Source organism: Lactuca saligna, chromosome 7 (genome assembly GCF_052625555.1).
Source record: "Lactuca saligna cultivar CGN05327 chromosome 7, ASM5262555v1, whole genome shotgun sequence".
NCBI classification, from domain to species: domain Eukaryota; kingdom Viridiplantae; phylum Streptophyta; class Magnoliopsida; order Asterales; family Asteraceae; genus Lactuca; species Lactuca saligna.
This window is the reverse complement of record NC_136423.1, coordinates 60592241-60611059: the sequence shown is the minus strand read 5'-3', so window position 1 is coordinate 60611059 and position 18819 is coordinate 60592241. Positions and strand designations below refer to the sequence as shown.

At 35.5% G+C, this 18819-nt stretch overlaps 1 protein-coding gene across 1 annotated transcript; it reads left to right on the top strand.

The window, feature by feature from the left end:
* Positions 1-4037: 4037 nt before the first annotated feature.
* On the top strand, positions 4038-16949 carry LOC145004176 (glutamate receptor 3.4-like). The gene is made up of 5 exons (XM_078963065.1): positions 4038-4393; positions 9882-10150; positions 14972-15287; positions 15815-16191; positions 16405-16949. The coding sequence occupies exons 1-5, from the start codon at positions 4153-4155 to the stop codon at positions 16687-16689; spliced, it is 1488 nt and encodes a 495-aa protein (XP_078819191.1). The 5' UTR covers positions 4038-4152; the 3' UTR covers positions 16690-16949.
* The last annotated feature ends 1870 nt before the right edge of the window (positions 16950-18819 follow it).

Genomic DNA, 18819 nt, shown 5'->3' with positions numbered 1-18819 from the left:
GGGATTGGATTAAAGAAGCAGGAATCAACAATGAAGAACCGGGTTCATTCATAATACCATGGGACTATCCAAGAGAAGATGTGAACAACAACCAAGGAAACGATGTAAACAATGATCCAATTGAATCGGATCAAGAGATTGGAGACGGAGCGGATGTACAAGACAATGAACCACTAAGTCCGGTAAATAATTATGTTCAACAAGGAGCTGCAAACCAAAGACCTTCGAGAGCAAGAGTACCTCCAAGACGATTTCAAGATTATGAGCTTGATCTTGACAATCTCGAAGAACTCCTTCTAACAACCAATGACGAGCCGGTATCGGTTGAAGAAGCGAAGAAAGAACCAAAATGGGTCAAGGCCATGGATACGGAAATCAAGTCAATAAACAAAAATAATACTTGGACTCTTGTGAACAAACCTATGGGGGTGAAGCCAATTGGACTCAAGTGGGTGTTCAAATTAAAGAAAAATGCAGATGGCACCATTAATAAATACAAGGCAAGGTTGGTTGCTAAAGGTTACGTGCAACAACCCGGTATTGATTTTCAGGAAGTGTTTGCCCCGGTAGCTCGAATTGAAACTATTCGATTTCTTATAGCCTTAGCAGCTACTCATGGGTGGGAGCTTCACCACTTAGATGTAAAAACAACATTCTTACATGGAGAATTAAAAGAAACTGTTTATGTGTCACAACCGGAAGGCTATATAAAGAAGGGCAACGAGCATAAAGTATATCGCCTTACAAAAGCACTATATGGTCTAAGACAAGCACCTCGAGCATGGAACACGAAGCTTGATGGGATTTTGAAGAATATGAAATTTCAAAAGTGCATGAAAGAACCATCGGTGTACCGGAAATGTGAAGGATCTAACTTGCTAATTTTAGCAATTTATGTTGATGACTTATTTGTCACAGGTACAAACTTGAGCATGATCAAGAGGTTCAAATTAGATATGTCCAAGAACTTTGAGATGTCGGATCTTGGAAGATTAACTTATTACCTTGGCATTGAAGTTAAGCAAGAAGAATCGGGGATTACTATAAACCAAGAAGCATACGCTAAACACATTTTAAAAGAAGCTGGTTTATATGATTGCAATCCAACCCACATACCGATGGAACCAGGAAATAAATTGTCGAAGGCCGAAGATGAACCCGAAGTCGACCCAACACAATATCGAAAAGTGGTAGGATGCCTTAGATACCTCTTGCAAACAAGACCCGATATGGCATATGCGGTTGGAGTTGTTAGTCGATATATGCAAAGTCCAAGAGAATCACATGGTGGTGCAATCAAACACATTCTAAGATACTTACGAGGAACAACGGGATGCGGAATTAAGTACGAAAGAATGGGACAAAAGCGGCTTATTGGTTATAGTGATAGTAGTCACAATGTTGACCCGGATGACGGAAGAAGCACAACCGGTCACATTTTCTACTATGGGTCATCACCAATTACATGGTGTTCACAAAAGCAGGACACCGTTGCTTTATCATCTTGTGAGGCTGAGTTCATGGCAGCCACAGCGAGTGCATGTCAAGCAATATGGCTTCAAGATTTTCTTGGGGAAATAATGAACAAAGCACAAGAGAAAGTTATTCTTAGAGTTGATAACAAGTCGGCTATCGAACTAACTAAGAATCCCGTTTTTCATGGAAGGAGTAAACACATTCACACAAGGTTTCACTTCATTCGTAATTGTGTCGAAAGGGAACAAGTGGAGGTGGAATACATTCCCGGTGAAGAACAAAGGGCGGATATTCTTACGAAACCATTAGCTCGAACCAAGTTCAAGGAAATGCGGAGCTTGATCGGGGTTGAAGAATTCTCTAGAAGGACTTAGAGATTCGGGGGTGATTGTTGGAATCCTAAAGTCATGCAGGACCTTGGAGACCAAGTAATCAATAAATATGGCAAGTTGGTCATGTTTCCTAATTGCAATCTTATTCTACAAGTTAGGTAGTTTAGGAGTATATATATATATATATATATATATATATATATATATATATATATATATATATATATATGTATAGATACCGAGATATGGTTTGTACATAAAAACACAACATAGGTTTTGAGTTATTTTCCTATTAATCAAATAGATATTTTGATTATTCGTGTCTTTAATTCCTTGAAGCTTAGCTTTTCCGGCGGACAAGAGACACTTTTTATAGCAAGGTCTCATAGCTAATCCGCACGGTAGACAAGAGCGTCAGACCTGACAACTATCTGGTGCTGATTGGATGATTGTGCTCTTTGTCATGTGAGAACTTCAGAGCTACCTTTTGTCCTAAGGTGATAATGTTCATTGGATAGTTGTTGTTCACATGGGCGCGGCTGCCCGCATGCGCCTAGATTTCTTTATAAGGCAGATCGACGCCCATTGGCCCGCGCCAAGGGGTACGTTGTCAATTATAAATTTTAAACAATTTTCAGTTTTTCTTAAAGATGTCCCGTTTTCTTAAAATTTTGTTTTTATATATTTATGTTTTTTTCGATCCAATTGGGTGAAACTGAGTTTTTTCGGTGGAAAAACCAAACTATAGACAAAGATGATGAAGACAAGGGTGGATTTCGAAACTCACGGTAGATGTGAGGATACACACTATAATGCCATCCCAATCACAACAATTGGAAGAAGTAAGGGTGGGTTTTTTTTATTTTTTTTTTATTTTTTATTTTATTTTATTTTAATTTTTTATTGACGTGTCAAGAGGGGCAACCGAAAAAGACTATTTTACCTTCTTCATATGAGGGGTACGTATGTGGTCTGCTAAGGGAAGGGGTTAACAAGTGTTATATCTTCAATGACAAAAACCGCAATGAAACAGGGTATTAATTTGGACGTAATCTGCAAGTTGGAAAGTTTCTTGATCCAATCGAAAGAAACATGTACACCAACCAAATTTTTTATTCCGTCTTTTTTTTTTTTTTTTTTGTGAAGATTTTATTTTGACCTATCGCAAGTGCAATGACATGTTTTCTCAATTGCATACATCTACACCAACAACGAACATTTCATGGATACTACCAACTTTAACGATTGACTTGCCATAGAGGAAAAAAACTTGTGACTGAAAGCTGGGCGACACAATTAAGCAAAACATCAAGTGCAAATATTCTAAAATATCCACATGAAAATTGCAATAACTAGAGAAAATAAATCAGTGATGAAAATTAAATAATTAAGCATAGCCTCTTGTATTGCAACGTGGCATTGTTTAGTCCATCAAAAAAGTTCCCCATCTAAGGCACGTTTGCAGGTCTACTTCAATGTTTAATAAAATTGGTGGTTAAGAATTAGTCAAGGGTATGGATAGGAATCTAAGTGAGACAATTGGCCAATACGTCAATTTCTTGGCAATTCAAGCATCAATAAAAGAAACAAACATTTCATACGATTGAAGCAGTATTTTCCATGGTCAGCATTCAGCATGCCCTCATTTGAAGGTAAAGAACTATTCGGATGATATATAGAAATATAAACGTTAACATGAAAGCACATCATTTTTACAATATATAATTCAGCTACTACTAATTAATTAAAGTAATAATAAATTACTGGTTAAATGAATCTTACATCGTTTGATTGACAATCATATGATTATCTACTAAGTAAGCTGTTGATGCATATGAACAAATTCTAGACAAGGTAATTGTACGATGAAACCCAAAATTAAGTTAAGGCTGGCTTCGGTTTTCAGTAATTCAATGCTCCTCTTGTGGTAAAAAAAAAATATTAGGTGAGACAGTAAATAAATGAAACCTTACACAAGTCACTCACCACTGGTTTCTATTCTGAAAAGTCAATAATCAACGTCTTTCTTCTAAATATCTCAATTGAATCAGTCCATCTTTTCTTCCTTCACTGGCAATCAGAGACAAAATTAGATTAATTGGTAATAGGAAATAAGACAAATAACAATATAAGTCACTGAAGGTGACAGGGATTCTGGAATTTGCTCCGAAATAGTTGTGTCATAAATATTGCAACAAATCACTGTCTTTAATTAATTTCTTCTCTCAAAGCGTGTTAATATTTTTCATGATTTTAAGAATCAACAAGTCAACAAATTTTAAGCTATAAATCATTAATCTCTATAGAATATAAGATACACGTCTGACGGATACAACTGCGCAACATGGAGCACAAGGAGTGTAGTGTTTCCTTGGTGTTATTAGCTGCCATGCTTTGTGTTTATTGCAGGATTGACTTTGTGAAAGCGTCTATAGTTAGAACAGAAAAAGGTTTTACTCACGAAGCATATTCGAAACTTCGTTTCACAAAAATGATGAGGAGTAGAGCCATCCAAGATACATCTAGCCGCAGTAGAAGATCTATTGTGGAAAAAGGTGATAGTGGACAGAGAGATGTATGTGCAGGTATGTTGTTACAATTTGACAAATGTTTCTTAGGTGGTGTTTGGATAAATAGTTTTTAGCTTATTAGCTTATTGCTTATTTGTTTATTGTGGTGAGAATAAACATTTTTTTAAAATGTGTTTGGATTATCTTATTACGGTGAGAATATGCAATAAGCAATAAGCATTTAAGTGTTTCGCAAAATAAAACAGCTTATATGAGTAAAATAAGCAATAAACAATAAGCATTCCCCTCCTTGATTATTAAAATCAGCTTATTTTGCTTATTCCCACCGCAATAAGCTGATTTTTAAAAACTCATATCCAAACACTTAAATTTGCTTATTGCGGTGGGATTAAGCAATAAGCAATAAACAGCCTATTTTTTCCCTATCCACACACCCCCTTATACTCTACATAAATAAATTCTATACATCTTATATGCGTATTCACACAGTTCCAAAAACATAGAATCATTAACTTGCAATAATGAAAAGATATGCAGTAACAACTGAAAGTATGGTATTTTCTCATGGAATGGCCTTTGGCCTTGCAATTCATTTATGACGTAAACGTGTACAATATAGGCTACATAAACAAAATAAGATGGGTCTATATAGCTATACATGCATATATGGTATGCTAATACGGGCCCACAATTTGACCGGGAGGTCTTAAGCGGACACTCAAATTGGATATGAAATCATTAAATAATGTAGTAGCCAGTCCCGTGATGAAGATGTCAGCATACCGGCATATAGGAGACTGGAGGGAACATGGAGTAGACGAACAGAACCGGTTGCAACCTTGTCTCGTACAAAATGAAGATCAATCTCAATATGCTTGGTGTGTTGGTGCGAAATAGGATTAGAAGACATGTAACCGTGCTTATGTTATCACAATAGGCAATGGTTGTTTTGGTGACTTGGGAGTGTAGCTCGCGAAAAAGGTTACGTAGCTAACATGTCTCTGCTATGAGATTCGCAACTCCCTGGTATTTTGCTTTTGTAATGGAGCGGGAGACAGTCTGTTGCCGTTTGGATGACCAAGACACAAGGTTTTCACCCAAGAAAACATAATACCCACCGGTGATCGACATGTAGTTGGACATCCCACTGATTCACATCGGAGTAGGCAATAGGGCCCGTGATTGAGGAGGGATGGATCTATAATCCATAATCAAGAGTACGGATGACATATCTGAGCATACGCTTCAAGGATTTCAGATGCGGTTCCCTTAGATCATGCATGTAGAGAATATTTTTTGTAATGCAAAGAATAGATACGAGTGAGTGAATGTAAGGTACTATAAGCTACCAACTAAATTACAGCATAAGGTAGGGTTGGGCACAGGGGGGCATCAAAGTCTAGTTTATATAGGGTATCAGCTAGTGTTCTGCATGGGTTACAATTTGACATGTTTTCCCGGTAGAGAAGTTCCAATGTGTATTTGCATTGGGATAATAACATGCCTTTGTTGTCTTGTGTCACTACGATGCCCAAAAATTAAGATAACTCACCTATGTCCTTCATGGTGAACTCAATGGCTAGAAGGGAAATGGTGTACTGAAGAAGCTCGAAGGACATATAATTTAAAGCAGTCAAACCAAGTATAATGTCACCTATGTCTCTACAGGGGAAGCGGTAAGTCTAATGTCATCTACATAAAGAAGTAATGAAGCAATCTCCATACCCCTACGAAAAAAAAATAAAGATGAGTCACAATGACTGTGAGTAAAGCGATCTGAGTGACATATAATTTTAAGCAGTCAAACCAAGCCCGATGAGATTCTTTCAACCCATAAAGTGACTTCTGCAAATGGCAGACATAGTCCGGGTGAGCCGGATCTCAAAATCTCGAAGGCTGATGCATGTATTATCTCATTAAGTTGTCCATGGAAGAAGGCATTCTTGACATCTAATTGATGAATGGGCACTTACGAGAAACCACAAGGCTAAGAATAGTATGGATAGCAACCGATTTGACTACTGGGCTAAAGGTCTTAATATCAGGTCGTTGGATTTTGCCATTAGCAACCACCCGTGCCTTATATCGCTCAAGAGAAGCATGTGATTTGTATTTCTTATGAAACAACCACATGGAGCACACAATATTAGGCTCGGGAGGCTTAAGAAAAAGGACCCATGTTCTATTAGCAATAAGAGCATTAAACTCATCCTTCATCACAAATGGTCATGTTTGGTTCTTGAAGGGATTGAGTGAGGGACCAAGGAAGTGGAGACTCGGTAATGGTGTGAAGATTAAGACGTTGGATGGTTTCATTGATACCTAAGCGACCCCTAGTGAACATAGGATAGGTAGGGGTGGGTTCGTTGAAGGTTCGGGAGGAGGTGTGAGAGAGCCGAGAGGGGAAGGAGAATGGTGTTTGAGGGACCGAGAGGTGATGGGGTAGCGGTGGTGACCTCGTGAGTGGTAGGTGTAGGGGAAGTAAGAAACTCACGAGATATGGGTCGTTAGGCAAGGGAGTTATCAAGGAAAGAGTAGGATGGAGCTTGATTTGGTATAATGGAGTGATAAGGGAAGGAGAGCTCGTAAAAAATGATATGGAGGGAGATAATGATTTTGCAAGTGGCAAGATCGAAAAAATGGTAATCACGGTGATTAGATTGGTATTCGATAAAGATATAATGCTTGGATCTAGGGGCTAATTTAAGTGGTATGGGAAGGTGTGGATAACAAAGGCATTCAAAGACTCGAAGATGAGTGTATGATGGTGGTTTTTAAAATAGGTTAGTGTATGGGATTTCATTATTAATGGAAATGGAGGGAGCTAGGTTTAATAGGTGAATCTCCATATGAAGCGCTTCAACCCAAAAATTCGGTGGGAGGTGAGCATGTAAAAGAAAGGTGTGCATGATGTTATTGACTGTATAGATCATATCTTTGAATTTTCTCTTTTAGTGGGAAGTATGAGAGCACGAGAAACGGAAAGTGATTTCGTGTTGGGAAAATAGTGTGGAATTGTTTATTGTTGAATTCACCACCATGGTCACACTGGAAAGATTTGATTTTAGTATTAAATTGGTTTTTGACAAACTCTATAATGAAGAAACTTGGAGAAGACATCAAATTTATTATGGAGAGGGTAACCTAAACAATGTGGGTAAAGTGATCCATAAAAACAATATAGTATTTTATGTCATTAGTGCTCACAACCGGAGGTTCCCACAAATCAGAGTGAACTATATCAAATAAACCATAAATGATAGTGTTTGAACTTTGAACTAGAGAAAAGTAAACGAACGTGTTTACCCAGTTGACAAGCTTGGAAACTAATAGTGTTTGGAGTTTTATTACAATTAATAAAATGAATAGAAATTCACCGATTAACAACATGGGCTCCGGGATGACGAAGATGTTGATGCCACAAGGATGACCTGTCGGATGGGAGAGAAACATGAGTCTAAGGAGGAACTTGATAGAGGTTATTGGAGTTAACACACCTAAGCAGAAGTTGGAGAGTTTGAAGGTCCTTCACAAAAAAACCAAATGGATCAAATCCAATGGAAACTTGTTTAGCAGTTGAAAGTCGATGAACATATATGAGATTTTTTATATCATTAGGTGTAGCTAAAACATTTTTAAGATATAAAGGAAGATGGCTTGAGGGATATGTTGTTTGAACGATGTGTGTAATGGATATAGGTGAACCATTGCCAAGAGCTTGGATTTACCTATGTATGAGGTGAGGTGAGAGGTAACACATATATCCATATAAAGGTTGGGATCTGAGCCATCATTGAGATGCATTGCATGAAGAGCCTATATAATGTTTGTAAGCTGGTCTAGAGTCAAGGGTGGGAGCAATTATATTGTAGGAACAAGTACAAGCGCAGGTGAGGAAGCGTAGAAAAATATGTTGGTTGCTATTATAGAAATGCATTACTCGATGGTTGAGAAGGAGTAGTGCCAAGGATTCCCTATTCAGGCCGATGCTGTTGATGCTGTGAACGAGGGCTTGATGATCGATAAGGATGCTACCATGTGGAACAGGGCCACATAAACGAATTCCAAGGGAATGAATATGGAGACCAAAGTAATCCTGGTTGTGACTAATTGGCGACAACATGATGGTGGCGACTGCCTTTGGCTTGTGGGCCACCACGACAAGGTTAGGAAGGCCTACGACCTCCACGATTGTTGTTCCTTGTTGGTATGGAGTAGAACAGTTGCCAACATGAAGGGAAATGGGTGAAGATAGATGGTCCATATGGAGAGGTTAAGTAAGTCGGTTTCAATTTAAGGTCTGTTCCTCCAGAGATATTATTGACTGATATTTGAGAAAAGATGGTAAACGGCCTTAATGGCATAGAGCCGTGATGATGTTGTCATATTTTGGTGATAATCCATTTAAAAGGTATGTGAGTAGGGTTGGCTCAGTGACAAGTGTTACGATTTTGGTGAGAAGATCTAAAATTACCTTCATGTATTCACAATATTGAGAGATTGTGAGATCGCCAAGAGTAAGAGTCTAGAGTTGTTGATCTAATTCAATGGCATGACTTTGTTGATTATCACAAAATAAAGTTTATATACTTGTCCAAATAGTGTGAGCGGTTACACCCTGTTCGAGAATCATGTTGAGCAAGCTTTGAGTGACTATGTCGTATATCCATATCTTGACTAGGTTAACAAGATTAACCCATGTTTCATCCTTGTTATATGTAGGTTTGGATTCTCTTGGGAGATGACCCTTGACCCTAAAACTGCTGCAATGCATTTGAAAAAGTTATTTCCATGCATCGTAGTTCATCTAATTAAGATCAGAGATCATAGGAACATAAGCTTTGATATTGGTGACACCAAATGGTTTTTGGTTCTTAGATGATTCAAACATTTTAATGGGGAGTAGAATATATCAAAGAATGAAAAAAGGGTAGAAAAGAATCAATAGAGGGAGAAGGGGGTCGACTATAACGTGTGTGATATCAGCGTAGGGTTTTAGCGAGAGAGAGGAAAAATTTTGGCGGAATTTTATGATACCATGAATGTGTGGTATTTTCCCATGGAATGCCCTTTGGCCTTGGAATTCATTTATAAAGTAAATGTGTACAATATGGGCTACATAAAATAAATAAGATAGCCCTATACTATTTATACATACATATAAAATACATACATGTATACATGGTATATTAATAGCATCATGTAATATTCACACAAGTCTGTTTGTTGGTAACTTAAAGAAAAACAAAAATAGTAATTTCCCAAAAAACATTGATAACCCTAGAATAAATGATCATCAACATCTATTTTATAATGCTAATCAATTTTGTCATGTACCAAATCACCTATAAAAAAATTGTACCTGATTTTGTTGTTATTGTTATTGTTATTACAACATTATATATATATATATATATATATATATATATATATATATATATATATATATATATATATATAATTCTTGTTTAAATTGTTACATTTTTTTAATTTTCTTATTCATTATGCTTCTGACGGGTTTGATATTTGATTGCAAAAAAAGACATTATATGGCCACAACGGAACAGTCCCAAGAAACTGAAAAGTCCATGCCCAACATTAAAGGTGTGGGTGCCAAAGAAAGATGGTTTCACTGAGTTCATAAAAGTGAACGAGAAATCAGAAGTCGAAGGTGGATTCTCCATAGCCATATTCTGCCATGCATTACATTTATTACCATATACTGTCAAACCCATCTTCAAACCGTTCATCAATGGCACAGGGGAAAGTAATGGTACTTATGATCAACTCGTTGATCATATTAGAGGCAAGGTACATTTATCAAAACATATCTAACAACACATTTTTAAATCATGTATAGGCTAGTCAACCACAAACAAACAAGAATCCACAATTCATAGTTTAATTGGAAAGTTGAATGAAAGTGAAATTCCTAGTCATTCAAAGTTACCTACCATATAGACCTTGACAAAAGAAGTAGAAAATTAACATGAGCTTTAAGTCTTGTGTATGGCACTGAAGCCATCCACCAACAATAAATTAATGGCCCATGTCATCAATGTGTATGCTGCCATTTTCCTTGACCTTTTACTTTAAGGTTTCATAGCTAACAATATACCACTTGAAGGATTGAACAACTCAGTCTTTCTCTGCCATCCAACTGTTCCAACATTCCTTAATCATATTCCCCACCTCTTTCTATGCCATTTCCTTTTCTCAAAATTCTAAAAATTTAGTTGAAGCCACACATAGCTTCAACTTCTTAGTGGTAACCACCTTGGTTAACATATTTGTTGGATTCTTTGTTCAAAGGATTTTATTCAGATTTAGAGTTCCATCAATAATTAACTCTTGAATGAAATGGTACCTCATCTGAATATGTTTTATTCTACTTTGAAACAACATATTCTTTGCCAAGTAAATTGTACTCTGGTTGTCCTAATGGAATACACAATCCTCCTGATGCATTCAAAGTTCCGACAAGAAGTTTTTTAACCATATAATCTCTTTTGTTGGTTCTACAATAACCATTTACTCTTTTTTATGTGGTTGATATAACATCACTCTTTTGTAACCGGACACCTAATTGATTGATGAACCCCCGATTATGAATGTATAACCTTTTGTGCTCTTTTCCGAATCTAGACATCCACCCACATATGCATAGACGAACCCTTCTAAGACTACCCTTTTTTTTTAAACATAAGGCAACCTCAACTTTTTCTTTCAAGTGGCGTGATAAGCAATTTACTCCCTCCCAATGCTCTATTCATGTATTTTAAATGAACCTACTTACAAATCCCACTACCTAAACAATATTTGTTATTGTTCATACCATAACATACATCAAGCTACTAACCGCAGACGCATATGGAACTTTAAGAACATATTCCTTATCTCCTTCGGTCTTTGGGGATCGATTCTTTGAGATTCTCAACTGACTACCCAAAGGTGTACTTCTATCCTTAACATCTGTTATGTTGAGCTTTTTTAAAACTTCGTTGATGTACTTTGCTTGTGAAAATTTTAGTGTACTGTTAAATTTGTTCCTGGCTATGCTCATGCCTAATATCTACTCAACAACCCCTAGGTCCTTTATCTCGAACTCACTACATGTTGGATCCAACAATCAACATGTTATCAACATATAATAACATGTTATCAGTATATAATAACAGGATGATGTATGAGGAGTTGAATTTTTTTCAAGTAACATTCGTGATCCATCTCACATTTGTTGTAGCCATTCATTTGCATGAAACTATCAACTTCAAGTACCACTGCCTTGGAGCTTCTTCAATCCATACAAACTTTTTTAGTTTTCACACCAAATTTTCCTTACTAACTATGGGAATCCACTTTGGTAGTGTCATGTAGATGTATTCTTACAGGTTGCCATGGAGAAAAGCTATTTTCATATCTAGCTGCTCTAGATGGAGAATTTCGGAGGCTACAATACCCAAGACCAATTTGATTGTAGATATCATCACAATAAGAGAGAAGATCTCATTCTAATTAAGACATTTGTTCTGTAGTATCACCTTCTATGTTGGGAGCTTGACCATTGACCAAGTATGGTAATTTTCAATTGAGATCAACTCGTGTTCCATAGACTTCTTCCAATGTATGGAATCTTTCATCCTCAAGGCCTCTAGTTAAGACTTAAGTTCACTATTCTCTGTCAACAACAAGTAATTAGTTGGAAGAGAATACCTGGCTATAGGTCTTCAAACTATAGTAAATCTACCAACTATAGGAGTAACTGTCTTAGCTTCATGTGTAACCTCATCCTCTGAACTACTATTGACTGATACATTGGAGCTCCCACTGCATCCTGAGCTTTCACTTATCTCTGGAGTACCGATAGGTTTTACAACATCATCATTTGAGATTTCTTTTAACTTAAGTTGATCTTTATTTTCTAGGTATCTGTCATTGTCTGATCTCTTTGCAAGTTCATCCTTATATAGAGCACTCTCGTTCAACACCATATCCTGAAGTTTGATAATCTTCTTATTCTCGTTATCCTAGAGCCCCATGTTATCCAACCGGAAATCAATAAAGGTGCACTTTCTTGCCTTTGCTTCTAGCTTGTTTCTCTCTGAGTCATTGATTTATACATACGAGACACTGAATACCTCAGGTGTTTGAGTGAAATCTCTCGACCTTGCCATTCCTTTTCTGGAATCTTGAACCTTATGGGAATTGAGGGTCCTCCATTTATTAAATATGAAGCTAAGTTAATAGAATATACTTGAAACATCTTGGGTAAAACTACATGCAGTATCGTTCTTTCATCCATCTCGTTCAATGTTGGGTTCATCCTCTGAACTACTATATTCTACTAAGGTGTCTTCGAAACCATCTTCTTCATTTTGATTCCATGGTTAATACAGTAATCAACAAATTATTTTCTACTCTATTCGACCCCATTATCTGATATGAAATACTTTATTTTTTAAGTTCGTCACATTCTCCATAATAACTTCCCGGTTATTGAATATGATGAAAATTTTAAGACTTATGCTTCAAGAAATAAAGCCAAACTTTTCGAATGAAGTCGTTGCTGAAAGTAATGAAATATAGGGATTCTTTCACCAAAGAAATTAAAGCGGTACGATAAACATACGAATGAACTAACTCCAACTTCTCGGACTTAGATGGATGACCTATCTTTATGAAAGTAACCTTCTTCTGTTTAACAAGAACATATGGCTAATAGAAATAAATTGTCACAGTGTTCATATCTTCATATCTATTAGTCTTCCTTTGGAGACTAAAATCTTCATTAGCTTCCACTCATATGCCACGTCTTTGGTTCCATAGAGTCGTTGCCCCAACTTCTTTAACAACTTGTGCTTCAACATCAAAAACTTTCACAAAATAAAGTGTACCCCACTTCTAAACTCTAGTAACAATGGAGTTTCCCTTTGTGACCTTTCACTAATGATCACCAAATGTAACATGATGACCTTTATCATTAAGTTTTCTCACTGATATTAGCATCATCTTTAAGTCTTAAATGAACTTGACATTCTTCAAAGTCCATTTTGTACCCAAAGTCTTCTTGAGGACCACATCCCCAACACCAGTAATATTTAGGCTCTTGTTGTCTGCTAATCTGACCATCCTTCTCTACTAACTTAAATTTTGCACTACTTCTCTGGAACATCAGAATCCATGATCCATGATTCTGTTGAATTTTCAAGACAACAAATGAGTGCATCATCTTCATAATCTAGTTTCATATTCACTTCATTCTTTTCTTAATATGCTAAAGGATTTAGGAACTAATTTCTAAAATGATCACCTTTCTCTTTCTCTAGTACTTAGAAGGATACTCGAGTCTGGAAGCTTCTCCGACACTCCATTTGTACATATCCTCATAGAGATTAAACTATGAGCCTTCGAACATTAGCTTAGCACCTCCGACTGAACTACTAATTGTGATCATTGTTCTGGACCAACTTTCAAGCAAAAAAGTTAATTATAACAACACATGGACTACATCGTCACATCCAATATCAACATATATCAATCTTGATATTATTGAGTTGAATTCTTTCATATGGTTTGTTACAAAACTAGCCTCCTTCATCTTCAGATTTACCAACTATTGGATCAAGAACACCTTATTCGTTGCTAAGGGTTTTTCATACATATTAGATAATGTTGTGATTAGTCCATATGTAGTCTTCTCATTGACAATATTGTAAGCTACATTCTTTGCCAATGATAATCTTACTCCCAGAGCCTGTTGATCCAATAAGTCCCAATCTTGTTGCTTCATAAGAAAAGGTTTCTCTTCGGAGAAAGGTTAATGTAAATTTTTTGGTAGATAAAATCTTTGATTTGCATGTTCTGGAAACAAAAATCTTGACCATAGAATTTGTTGATCTTAAACTTCCCATTTTCAACCATGGCCCTGATACAAGTTTGTTGGGAATGCAACAACACAAGTTAAGCAACTTCAGACAAACGATAAACGATTTCGATAAAACTTGCAGAACAAAACTACTAAAAATTGCAAATTTAAAACTATAAATAGGGACACGATCTTTAAAGTGGTTTGGTCTAATGTGACCTACATTCACTCATGAGAGAGAGAGAGAGAGAGAGAGAGAGAGAGAGAGAGAATTTTATCTGATCACTCACTGTAAGGTATCACTCGTATTTTGGTTGCCCTGCACAAAAGAAACTACCTCACTATATTTTCTATCACTCATATTTTTGGTTGCCCTGCACAAAAGAAACTAGCTCACTATATTTTCTATCAGTATCCAATTTTTGCTGCTACACCGCAAATATATACATACACATTTTGAGCCTTTCATAGAAATAAATTTGGAGGATAAAGTCTCCCTTCATAGTTACCTACTATATAGCATTTGACAAAAGTAGAAAACATGAACTTTACATCTCGTGTATTACTTTGAAGCAAACCAAAACGAAATTAATGGCTCATGTGATCAATGCCTGTATTGCCATTTTGTTTGACTTTTTACTTCAAGGCTTCATACATAACATATGTGACAATGCATTAAACTCTATTGAGTTTTATACATTGCCGATATCCTACTACATCATCGTGTTAATTATAAGCTGAAATACTTCTTACTTTCTATCTTGCAGAAATGTCATGCTGTCGCAGGTGATGTAACAATTCGGGGTAATAGAGCTCAACATGTTGACTTTACAATTCCCTACTTGAATTCTGAAGTTTATGTGCTTGCACATGCTTCCCATGAATGGAACCAAACACTGTGGACTTTCTTAAAACCTTTCACCTGGAGACTATGGATCACAATAGTTGGTGTATGCCTCTTCACTGGGGTTGCACTTGCAATTTTAGAATACCGGGAGAAAAATCCGAGCTTTTCAAGCCCAATATATAACCAACTCATAATGGTTATATGGTTTCCCATTTCCACATTCTTCTTCCAGGAAGGTACATAGTTTGAGATATACTAAAATTTAAATTCTGAGAAGAACCTTACGTTTTGAATTTAATTTTACTTTTCATTCTCAAATAGTTGTTGTGAATTCTCAACAAAATAATGGCAAATAAAACGTTAGTTTTGGGCGCACAGAATTTCCGTTTTTTTGTTGCAAAGAGAAATCTCAATACATAAGGTGTCCCGATTCATTGATCGTCTTTGTTTTGTCAATAAAATCCATGGTACGATTAAAAGATAAAGTGCTTTTAAATGCACCTTTCTTAAAAATGGTGGTGTATATATCACATCAATGGAACAAAGAGCCTTTGACCTATTATAGGAGTTCATGGGAATGTGTCCATCAGTCAAAGGCTAAGAGTTCAAGTCCATCTTGTAAAGAAAGGTCTAGATTTATTAGTAGAGTAGTGATTATGTGTGTTAACTTCTCTAAAGTATATATCACATTAATGGTTAGGAAACAAATTAACGAAATGAAGATATTTCTATGAAAATAATCTATGCAGACTTCTCTTTGCAGGAAAGATACAAAATAAATGCTCCAAAGTTGTGCTTGTGATCTGGCTAAGTATGATTTTCATAGTTATTCAGATTTTCACCGCTACTTTGTCCTCATGGTTAACACTTGATCAACTACGTCCTAGATTGCCTTCAACTTTTGAACATGCTGGATACCAAGATGGTTCCTTTCTAAAAGATCTAATAACAGAAAAATTCAATTGTTCTAACAAGGAACTTTTACCTCTCAAAAGCGTTGAAGAATATAAAAGTGCTTTGACCAGTGGCATCGTAAGTGTTGTTGTTGATGAGCTCCCCTACATCGAACTCTTTCTTGCTAAGTATGGCTCTGAATACATGAAGTATGGGCCAATAAAACAAGAATCTGGAATTGCATTTGTGAGTCTCTTCGTTATCTAATCTATTGATAATGTGATTCTATTACTCTACTGATTATGTGATTCTATTATCCTACTGATCATGTGATTCTATTAGTTTGCTATATTAATAACGTGATGCATTATTCTTCTATAAGATATATGAAAGAATAAGTTCAGATGAATCACAACGTAATAATATAAATTCTCTAACTTTATGTGTTTCATATCTCAGGCATTTCCTCGTGGATCTCTTTTATTGCAAGATTTTTCTAGGGCAGTTATTAATGTTACTGAAAGTGAAATTATGATGGAAATGAAGAAAAAATATCTTGGGTTCTCTACTAATGATACATCACAACCTAATCAAACCCCACCACAAAGTCTTGATGTTCAGAGTTTTATTGGATTATTCATATTCATGGGGACTATTATTGTAGGTGCCATTATCACATCAGAAGTTTCCATTATGCGTAAAAACAAGAAAGTCCTTCCTGTAAAATCATCAACCGATTTATAGATATGATCCATCTACAACATTACAGGTGGTAGGAACACTTATATATCTAGACTGCAACGTGCATCTTTGTTGGAGTTTTTCAGAATTTGGGCATATTTGGGAGTTTTCTTTATTTTGGTTTAAGACTTTTTGTTTTATCTCTGTTGCTATTAAATTATCTTTTAAATTACTTTAGTATAAGTAGGAGTAAACCTTTAATGCTTTTCTTGTTCATTATTGCGTTTTTCATTAATAAAAGCTTAGAGAGAAAGTTTAGTTTATGTTTTTCATAAATCTTTCTAATTATGCTAGTCCCTACTAAAAAGGGCAATATCGTCAATTTTCAGCGCCATAGAAGTCCAAGCAGGTCCAAGGTCAGGCCCAGGTTCAGGAGAGCTTGACCAAACTGCCCTTCTTGCTAACCCTGTTCACTAATTGTTGCAAATGGTGCTTCTATCACTTTTTTCATTGCTGCTAATGCTCTTGTATTCATCTAAAAAGAGCAAGTTGAGAAGCACTTACACTACACTTAAGTAGTCACAAAAATTTTACTGAAAAGAAAATAAAAAACTGAGCACTTAAAAGTATAATACTAGCGTTCTAATTATAATATTTTTATAACATTAGACTTCGAGAAGTGTATGTCTACCCAACTAAAGAAGTGAAAATAGTTTCTATCGTTTGAATTTAACCCCTCCCCAAAAAACTAAAAAATAATAAACAAATTAAAACACATACGGTGGCAAATCTAGAACTAAAAACCACGTAGTTCCTTATGTAAATGAAACTGAAAAAATATGAAAGACTAAAGAATACTAATGGTGGCTGGTCGGGTTACATGCCTAAAATATTTAACCATCAATTCAATAGTTATAATAAATTTATTACAATTGAACCCTATGAGGTCTTATATCTTGGAACATTTTCACAATTGTGTCATTACCGATGCCTTTTAAAACATTTTTTTTCAATATACGACACTAACTATCACTCAAAAATTGATCACTCATTGTGTTGTGTATATCAATCTTTATTAACTTCATTGATGAAAATGTGCGTTCCACACTTGTTGTTGCTAGAGGTAAGATCAATGCAAGTTTCACAAGAAGATAAATCTTGGGAAATATTATCTGCTTCTTTTCTTCGACCATCTTTTTGGCAATGTCTTCAAATCATTAAATCGTTCGTCTTCTCGCACATCTTTAATGTAATTTCCAAGCTCCACTTCAAGAACTCGAAGATCATATTTTGTTGGAAACTCTTCCGGATAAAGTGTAGCCATTTTCATTATTTTAACTAAATCAAAGGCTTTAAAGATTCAGCAGGACACAAAAAAGCAGTTGAAAGAAGTAAATTCGTGAGTTGCATATCAATCACCTCTTTAAATACAACAACTTGATAGTGGTGCAAGTTGTTAGCCTTATAAATATATATATATATATATATATATATATATATATATATATATATATAAATATATATGGGAATATACATTACAGCCCCACCTAAGCTTAGGTACTAAACCTCTTGAAAATACATTGTTTTACTATATAAAGATTACGGTTAATGGATTCACGATTAATACTTCAAGATGTAAATTCAAGATAGACACAATAGGGTTTAGGGTTTAGAGTTTAGGGTTTAGGGTTCAAGTTTATGTTTAGGGTTTAGGGTTTAGGGTTAAGGTTTAGGGTTTAGGGTTACGGTTTAGGGTTTAGGGTTTAGATTTACGGTTTAGGGTTTAGCTTTAGTGTTTAGGGTTTAAATTTGGGGTTTAGGTTTAGGTTTAGGGTTTAGTAATGCTCACTTGGATGAAGTAATAAATGATAATTGAGGTAAGAAAATGGAGATGATAAAACGATAATGAAAGAAAGAAATGTTATGGAGAATGATATATTTACAAAGTGAACCAAACTGGGTATATTTAGCATGTTAAAACAACATATTTTAGAGGTTTAGTACCTAAGCTTAGGTGGGGCTCTAATATATATTCCCTATCCCCTATATATATATATATATATATATATATATATATATATATATATGTATGTATGTATGTATATACAAATATATTAGTAACTAATGATAAAAGACAATAAATTTATAAATCGATGTGGTAGTTAGTAGTAACAAAAATTACTAACCTGTGAA

Coding starts and splice junctions, on each gene's coding strand:
- LOC145004176 (XM_078963065.1), top strand. CDS start 4,153: ATGGAGCACAAGGAGTGTAGTGTTTCCTTGGTGTTATTAGCTGCCATG. Junction 10,151..14,971: donor TTGATCATATTAGAGGCAAG/GTACATTTATCA, acceptor TCTATCTTGCAG/AAATGTCATGCTGTCGCAGG. Junction 16,192..16,404: donor AAGAATCTGGAATTGCATTT/GTGAGTCTCTTC, acceptor TTCATATCTCAG/GCATTTCCTCGTGGATCTCT.